Source organism: Protobothrops mucrosquamatus, unplaced genomic scaffold (genome assembly GCF_001527695.2).
Source record: "Protobothrops mucrosquamatus isolate PMUCROS unplaced genomic scaffold, P.Mucros_1.0 scaffold1524, whole genome shotgun sequence".
NCBI lineage: Eukaryota > Metazoa > Chordata > Lepidosauria > Squamata > Viperidae > Protobothrops > Protobothrops mucrosquamatus.
This window is the reverse complement of record NW_015387696.1, coordinates 64,274-73,886: the sequence shown is the minus strand read 5'-3', so window position 1 is coordinate 73,886 and position 9,613 is coordinate 64,274. Positions and strand designations below refer to the sequence as shown.

The 9,613-nt window shown below is 41.9% G+C and overlaps 1 protein-coding gene across 1 annotated transcript in view; it reads right to left on the bottom strand.

The window, feature by feature from the left end:
• Window positions 1-9,613, bottom strand: part of CABCOCO1 (ciliary associated calcium binding coiled-coil 1) — a 47,211-nt gene that overhangs the window by 31,202 nt on the left and 6,396 nt on the right. The window contains exons 4-5 of the mRNA XM_029285334.1: window positions 7,711-7,855; window positions 3,697-3,769 (exon numbers count right to left, since the gene is read on the bottom strand). Of these exons, the coding sequence (XP_029141167.1) occupies window positions 3,697-3,769; window positions 7,711-7,855 (218 nt within the window). The remainder of the gene's footprint in view (window positions 1-3,696; window positions 3,770-7,710; window positions 7,856-9,613) is intronic.

Below are 9,613 nucleotides of genomic sequence, written 5' to 3'. Positions count from 1 at the left end.
ATTTGGAAGCAGCCCAAGTATGTGAGCACCGAGGAGAGCATTAAGTTAATGTAAATAGTTTCTGTTTTGCAAACTGAACTCCAGCAGATAATATTAGATGACTGTACATTTTATGGGAGAACACATTTAATAATACATGTGTGTGTGAGATGGGGAGAGAGAGGGGGGAGGGAGGGAGAGAGAGAGAGAGAGAGAGAGATATCAGAATCTACACCATGTCTAAACACAGAGTATAACAGAGTATAATATATATATATAGAGAGATAGACAGAGATAGATAGATAGATAGATAGATAGATAGATAGAGAACAATATCAGAATCTACGCCATGTCTAAACACAGAGTATAAGAGTATAGATATATGTAGATATAGAGATAGATAGAAAGATAGAGAGAGAGAGAGAGAGAGAGAGAGAGAACAAGATCAGAATCTACACCATGTCTAAACACAGAGTATAAGAGTATAGATATATACATATAAAGATATAGAGATATATAGAGATAGATATAGATAGAGAGAGAAAACAAGATCAGAATCTACACCATGTCTAAACACAGAGGATAGATAGATAGATAGATAGATAGATAGATAGATAGATAGATAGATAGATAGATAGATAGATAGATAGATAGATATAGAGAACAAGATCAGAATCTACACCATGTCTAAACACAGAGTATAACAGAGTATAGATATATATAGAGAGATAGAGATAGATAGATAGATAGATAGATAGATAGATAGAGATAGATAGAGCGAGAACAAGATCAGAATCTACACCATGTCTAAACACAGAGTATAACAGAGTATAGATATATATAGAGATAGAGATATAGATAGATAGATAGATAGATAGATAGAGAACAAGATCAGAATCTACACCATGTCTAAACCCAGAGTATAACAGAGTATAGATATATATAGAGATAGAGATAGAGAGAGAGATAGAGATAGATAGATAGATAGATAGATAGATAGAGAGAGAGAGAGAGAGAGAGAGAGAGAGAGAGAGAGAGAGAGAACAAGATCAGAATCTACACCATGTCTAAACACAGAGTATAACACTCTGGCAAGCTTTGCGAGGCCCATAAATTCCTCCGGCAGGGGCTGAACCAGGGGTGTCGCAGCTGGGTCACCGAACACACATCCAGTCAGCTGGGTCATAAAACACAGATTATTCCATCATGCTGATGGAAGCCCAGAGGGATAAAACTACATTTGCCAACCATGCCACGTTACTAAGACTTGTTTCAAAGCAAGAATCAGTCCAGAACACTTTCGCCTTGTTTCCTCAAAGAACTGCGCGGCCGCGTCACCCACAAGGTTGCATTTCTACGTGTCCCCCCAGCTCTATAAAAGGCAGACAGTCACAGTCGCTAAAATAAATTAGGACCCCCTCCCCTTGCCGACATGGCTGATAATAATGAAAGCTTCTATGCAGCTATTGACTAAAGAGGGCAGGGAGTCATTCCTGGGTCTGATACGTTGCTGAATTCAGTTCTGCCGAATTCTTGGATTCCACTTCAGCTCCCCGGATACATAAACAGCGACCCCATTAAAATGATTAATAATAATAATAATAATAATAATAATAATAATAATAATAATAATAATAATAATAATAATAATAATAATAATAATAATAATAGTAGTAAAGTTGGAAGGGACCTTGAAGGTCATCGAGTCCAACCCCCTGCTCAGGCAGGAAACCCTATACCATTTCGGACAAATGGCTGTCCAGTCTCTTCTTAAAAACTTCCAGTGTTGGAGCATTCACCGCTTCTTGAGCAGGTTGTTCCACTGGTTAATTGTTCTCACTGTCAGGAAGTTTCTCCTTAGTTCTAGGTTGCTTCTCTCCTTGATTAGTTTCCATCCGATGCTTCTTGTCCTGCCTTCAGGGGCTTTGGAGAATACCTTGACTCCCTCTTCTTTGGGGCAGCCCCTGAGATACTGGAACACGGCTATCATGTCCCCCCTCGTCCTTCTCTTCATCAAACTAAATAAATAAATAAATTAAATCAGTTGATTGCTGATTGCCAAGTTTAACGCAGCTTGAGTTAAGGACATTTGTGCTACATCAGGGGGTGTCAAACTGCCCGCCCGCGGGCCGGACGTGTCACGTGGAAGCTGCGCCCATCCCATTGCCGGCAATGGCAAAACCGGCCCGATACGTTGCATGACGTCACGTGAAGTCACGAGATTGACATGTCTGTGTTACGTTGTCTTAATGCAGTACAATTTTTGTGCATAGTTACACAGAAACAAGACCCATATTATCGTCAGAATCATAGCCCAAGTGAATAATCCACTGGGCTAACACATACAACAGATTTCCTACAAAGATCAAAATAAAACATCAGATCCTACATTAAAAATTCAGCAAAGAGCAGATGATTGGAGAGAAGCAGAAGCTCAGCAAAGGTTTGCAAAATGCCTGCTGATTTCTCCTTGTGAGAATCACTTAAATATGAGCCAGTCGTGTGCTGCAGCTGCCAAAAAGGCCAACACAGTGCTGGGCTGCATTAACAGAGGGATAGAATCAAGATCACGTGAAGTGTTAATGCCACTTTACAAGGCCTTGGTAAGGCCACACTTGGAATACGGCATCCAGTTTTGGTCACCGCGATGTAAAAAAGATGTTGAGACTCTAGAAAGAGTACAGAGAAGAGCAACAAAGATGATTAGGGGACTGGAGGATAAAGCATATAAGGAACGGTTGCTGGAATTGGGTATGTCTAGTTTAATGAAGAGAAGGACGAGGGGGGATATGATAGGAGTGTTCCCCTATCTCAGGGGCTGCCACAAAGAAGAGGGAGTCAAGATATTCTCCAAAGCGCCTGAAGGCGGGACAAGAAGCAACGGATGGAAACTAACCAAGGGGAGAAGCAACCTAGAACTAAGGAGAAACTTCCTGACAGTGAGAACAATTAACCAGTGGAACAACCTGCCTCCAGAAGTGGTGAATGCTCCAACACTGGAAGTTTTTAAGAAGAGACTGGACAGCCATTGTCCGAAATGGTGTAGGGTTTCCTGCCTTAGCAGGGGGTTGGACTAGATGACCTTCAAGGTCCCTTCCAACTTTATTATTATTATTATTATTACATTAATAATTCAGCAAAGAGCACATGGTTGGAGAGAAGCAGAAGTTCAGCAAAGATTTGCAAAATGCCTGCTGAATTCTCCTTGTGAGAAGCTGGGAAGAACATTGATGAAGTTATCTAGCTGGGTCTCAGCAAGAGGTTCCCTTCTAGAGGAATGGCCTTTTGGCATGGCCATCAGTGTCCCCCCCCACCCCAGCAAGGCACAAACCCATTGCTCTGAGCACCCACGTCCTTGTCCCTTGGGCTGCCCCCCCCGTCAACGCGAAGGGCGCTGCTTAGTCCCATTCTTCCTTATCTACCATAACTAGACCTAGCAACGGGGTGTGTTGCTCTTACAAATACTCTCAGCAAACACATGCTTAACGCTACAGCCAGCGGCCAAAGCGACAATGGCATCATTTATTCTTGTTAATTTCAAATTCCAAAGGAGACCGGCCTTCCTATACTCCCTTTTATTCTTTTAATGCGCCGTTCTATGCTTTTAAACCTTGAGCGTTTTTGACATAATGTTGCTTTGAGCTATAGAAAACAGATGCCAGAGAATATGCATTAAAACATCCCACTTAATCATTTCCAGTCCTGCGAATTACTTACCTCATCTCCAGTCACCAGTTCTTCCCTGGGACTGTGGAAAAGATACTCGTACAACGTATAATGTTGGAATAAGCTGAAAGACAAGAAAGTGGACGCTGAAAGCAATAAATTTCTGGGAGCATTCAGGGTTCACGTTGCTTCTAAAAAGAGGTTCTTTAACCGCAGAACCTAAGGCCCTAAAGCTCTAGCTAAATTTCATAATCCAAAACCAGTTTTTTTCTCTCTCTCTCGTTCACTGTTATAAAACCCTGCAGTGAGTTAATAATTCCCACTAAATGAAGAACTAAATCTGCAACAGAATTGTATAGCTGTGATTTCTGATCTGATTCACAAAGTTGTTGTTGCGATGGCGGAAAGCAAGAGGGCACGTCATCTTGGAGGGAAGGCATAAGAATAAATGCATTGTAGTGAGAAACGATGAGAACTTCGGGACGGAGCAGGACCATCTGCGAAGGCGCCAAGGCCTCAGAAGTAACTTGACCTCCTTTTGTCAAGTCAGGTTTTGCTGGCCCTGGTGGATCTGGGTTGATCCCGTCAGGATGGCCTTGGGATCTGGGCTTTCTGCCCCGGGGGAAAAGAACGTTTCTTTCTTTCTTTTTTTTGGGGGGAAACAAATTTTATTGGTTTTTTTAATTCTTAGAACAAAGTGCTCAAGACACACCGTGGTCCTGGGGTAATCAAACATCCAGAAATAAAACCATGTATGGATAACTCAAATCAATACATCAAATATTCCCTCTCTATTTCCCTCAAATCTATATAAATAAAAATGTAAATGTTCGTTTGTTCAAAATCTTAAATCTCCGAAAGTTCTTCACCGATTGCTTTGAAATTTTGACACAACGTTGCATTCGAATACGCGCGTGTTTTTATATACCTATATTATATAGATGTCACACCTGTGACAGGTAAAACATGCTTTTTTTGAAAAACAGCGCCATCTCTTGGACGTAAAAGCAACACACGCTTTTACCACACTGAGCCACAGCAAGGCGTGGCCGGGTACAGCTATAGCTTAATATATTTAAGATAATCCATTTCTAATTTAAATTTCTATTAATCCTAAACCTGTTTTAAAGCTTTATGAATTTACAATTACCATAATCAAATTTAATTTTAAATAAACACATTATCAATTCAGGTATCCCTTCCCGGTATATTCTAATTTCTTAATTTTATCATAAGTCTTGTTTATTTCTTCTTCCACTAATATCTCCTAATTAAAATAAAATATTAGTCTATCCTATACATATCTAATCCATCCATCAATCAATCAATCTCTTTAAGATAACAAGATAATATCAAAACTTAAATCATTTCAGTCCATTGAACGAGATTCAGATTTCATCCAGTTAATTATCATCCCTAATAACATCCATATTATCAAACAAAAACATCATCTTATTAAATTAACATTCAATTAATTATTAAGTCAATCTAGATCTAAAACACCTCTTCAATTTTCTTCATCCCATTACATAATAGCTTTCATACAAATAAACCTATTATTCCAAAGAATACATTCTTAATCTATTTAATACTAGCTGTACCCGGCCACGCATTGCTGTGGCCCAGTCTGGTAAAAGCGCGTGTTGCTTTTACGTCCAACAGATGGTGCTGTTTTTCAAAAAAGCATGTTTTTACCTGTCACAGGTGTGACATCTATATAATATAGGTATATAAAAACACGCGCGTATTCGAAGGCAACGTTGTGTCAAAATTTCAAAGCAATCGGTGAAGAACTTTCGGAGATTTAAGATTTTGAACAAACGAACATTTACATTTTTATTTATATAGATATATATATATATTAAAGGGAAAAGAGCGTTTCTGCCAACTGATGACTTGTCCTTCTCCCCTCTGAATCCAGGCTGATCATCCAGCTAAGAAATGAGGCAGCTTGGGTAACCTGATATGAACAGATCTACCTTTTGGTCAGACAAGGAATGTACTTGACGTGCATTTTGACTGCTGTCGAGGGAGAAGCTTTTGGCATAATACGACAAAGGATTGCAGATGTGAACAAAACAACAAGATAGGCTTTTTCGTGACAACCATGTAAGCATCTGAAAGTGATTAATGCAGATGGACCTTTCTCATTTGACTGTTTTCTGGAAGAAAATGTCATCAAAGAGGCTGATGTTGGCGTTACTGCAGCTGATACAAAGGGAACTACAGTAGTGGCCAAAATTGTGGAAACCTTTTGGGAAAAGTGTATTTTTGAGGTTTGATGGCTAATAACACCACTTTTTTGGGGGGAGTAGTACCATAAAATTATATATCAATGGAAAGAAAATTCAATCAAGAATGTAATGCAACATAGTTTGTTCAATTATCTGTACTGTATTCTATGGAAAGTTATAGCCAAATCACCAGAAAAAGGAAGCACAACTTGCTTAGGTTGATCTCAGGGAGCTTTCCTTCATCTGATGGTAGCCAATGAGCATGAGTGTTTAGAGAGCCAATCAGGTGTCATCTTGTTTTGGCAATGAGCCAATCAGATCACAGTAAGATTCAGTTATTGATGTCCTGTATTGAAGCTGAGAGGAGGACATTTGTCAGTGTGTTATGTGATCGCTGTCAAGTTGGTTGGGGGTTTTTTTGTGTTCTTTCATTGAGTGAGCTTGTAAAATGTAATAAAATTAAAGTCATGGTGCAAAGAGTTGACTGGTTGCCCAGAAAGCGATGTAAAATAGTATTATTAAGTGACCAAGGCTACAGTTATAAATAAATTAGAAGAAAAATGGGTGGAAACTTAACCAAAGGTGGCATTTCTACTGTACACTTTTCCCAAAAGGTTTCCACAATTTTGGCCACTACTGTAAAGTGGTGGTTGTGGTGGGGAGACACAGTTACCAATCACCTGTCCTGGAAAGTGGGCATTTCTCTCTTCTTTCCTTTAAAAAAAAACCCAGAGGGAGGAAGAAATTCTGAATATTCTTGGGAAAACAAAAACCCAAACTCTTATCGCTGGAAACCGATCAAGACATCTTCCCGTCGAGGAATCCTGCCGTTTCTTCGCTAACAAAGACCTGCGCTGAGAGTGGAAGGACCCAGGCGAGCTCAAATGTCCTCTCCATTTTCAAAGCTCCCAGAGGATGGGAAGCAGATTCTTCTTCATTTCATTTTCTGAAATTGGCTTTTGCTTTGAAAATTGGTTGAAAAATCCCACAGGTCCAGACTTCTTCTACCATTTAAAAGCCAATAAACATTTCCATTTATCCAAGGCAAAGGGCAAAGGGCAGGGAAGGGTCTTCACTTCTGTTGGGGGTCCAGGAAGCATCCAACTCAGGCCATCTAGCTGACCCTCCCTTCACCTTTAAGGAGGAGAAATAAAAGGGGGCTTCCTTCCTTCTAGGCCAGGGGTAGGCAACCTTGGCTCTTTTATGACTCGTGGACTTCAACTCCCAGAATTCCTCAGCCAGCCATGCTGAGGGGAAAGGGAGAGGTTTCCAAGCTGAGCCGTGCTGGCTCAGGGATTCTGGGAGTTGAAGTCCACGAGTCATGAGGGGGCCATAGTTCCCCCATGCTGGCTCAGGAATTCTGGGAGTTGAAGTCCACGAGTCATAAAAGAGCCAAGGTTGCCTACCCCTGTAAATCTAGGCAAACATTAAAGGTGCTGGTTTCGCAGTATAAGCCCAAATGTGCTCCCTCAAAATATCTTTTTAGAAAAGTGTCATGTTTGCATGAGAAATTTCAGGGTAAGCCACACATAAACATTTAATCACTTATCCAATTTATTAACACCCTAATGATGAATTGACTAATTAATCCATTACCCACTGGAGGCTGTCTAGTTTCACATTATGAGAATTAATGCCATCGACTTAGCAACTGATAATTTATTTTGTTAGTGTAATTACTGGGGGTTTAAAGTTCCACCCAGAGTCAACACCCAAACCTGATTCCTTCATAAAAACAACACAAGGGACCCCCTCCCCCAACTTTTTAAGGCCCAACCAGCACTGAAAGGTCACCTCCTCCTAGCAGTGCTGAAGGATGAGGAAGCCTTACCTGCTCTTCACGTAATTGATGATGGCTTTGGCTTGATCTATGGTGAAGAACTCAAACCCGCTGCTTATCTCCGAATTGCTCAGCCCGATGCCAGCCATGGCGCTGGCAAGTTCCTGGATGTTCTCTTCCAGGGTCATGTGATAGGCTGAAATGCAAAGGGGAGAGGAGTGAGCACTTGTGGTTCAATGCGGCTGCAGTGTGCAAACAGTTCTCCTGACTCCAGAAAACCCACTCAGAAGAAAAGACTCCTGTACACATGCCTTGGCTTCCATACTATGGATCAGGTGAAAACTAACGTGCACATTAAAGAAAAGGCTTTGCATGTTGCTGTTGTTGTTGTTAGTTGCGAAGTCGTGTCTGACCCATCGCGACCCCATGGACAAAGTTCCTCCAGTCCTTCCTGTCCTCTACCATCTTCTGGAGTCCATTTAAGCTTATGCCTACTGCTTCAGGGACTCCATCCAGCCACCTCATTCTCTGTCGTCCCCTTCTTCTATTGCCCTCGATCTTTCCCAATAGAATAGAATAGAGTAGAATAGGAATAGAATAGGAATAGAATAGGAATAGAACAAAAAAATTTGTTGTTGTTAGTTGCGAAGTTGTGTCCGACCCATCGCAACCCCAGGGACAACGTTCCTCCAGGCCTTCCTGTCCTCTACCATCTTCTGGAGTCCATTTAAGCTCACGCCTACTGCTTCAGTGATTCTATCCAGCCACCTCCTTCTCTGTCGTCCCCTTCTTCTATTGCCCTCCATCTTTCCCAGCATTAGGCTCTTCTCCAGTGAGTCCTTCCTTCTCATGAGGTGGCCAAAGTACTTGAGTTTCAACTTCAGGATCTGGCCTTCTAAAGAGCAGTCATGGTTGATCTCCTCTAGGACTGACCGGTTTGATCGCCTTGCAGTCCAGGGGACTCGCAGGAGTCTTCTCCAGCACCATAGTTCAAAGACCTCCATTCTTCGGCGCTCAGCCTTTCGTACGGTCCAACTTTCACAGCCATACATTGCAACTGGGATTTGCATACATAACGTAAACATAAAGTGACAGTGGAGGGTGTGGCTTATTAGGAAAAGGTTCCCAAACATGCTGGGACATTCCTATGGTTACCGCCATGTTTGTGTTTTGAGGCTCCTGGGAAAAGAAGGAGCAGATCTTGGCCAAGCTGGAACCAAGGGAGGGTTATTTTCAGCAGACTGGCTAGGAGGTGTATGAATTGCCCGGCCTCCAAACTGTCCCATTTAGTGGACAGGGACTCAAGATTTAAGCTCTGCTGTTCCTCACTGGTGAAGATCGTGGTGGTGGACTCCAAGCATGAGAGTTCAGCTGAAATGACTCAGGCCCCTAGAAGTAAAAATGCCGCTGGACTCGAAACAGTTTTCAAGAAAAGATTGAGCCACTATTTGTCTGCGCCGGTCTGAGGGTTCCTGCACTAGGCAGGGCGATGGACTGAAGAACTTCCAAAATCTCCTTCAGCCCTAAGATTCTATGGTGTGGACATGTTTATACAAAGGACATTTAACCTTTGACTGGACCTCCTTCCAGGTTTCACAGGACTTCTCAGTCCTTGTTTATCTCCATAGGTGAGATGCTCTGGGTATCAGATGTTCTCCTGATAGTCAAACAGGGAGGCTTTGGTGACAAAGGGGCTGAAAGGGGCCCTGCTCACTGAATAGGCCAGTTTATCCTCTGCATGGGCTGTGGGGCAGAGGGCTGGCCTGCCCTGGCCCACCTCCAAGTAGGTTGGGAGATGTTAGATCTAATGCAGCAGCAGCCTGATCTGAGCCAAGAGCTGAGGAGCCAATCTTTAATTGCTTGGATTTGTTCGTTCAGTTTAAATGGATATATACAATGGCGACGTAAGAATGATGTTTTAGTAAATGAATTTTAAAGTAAATTCTCGGGATAG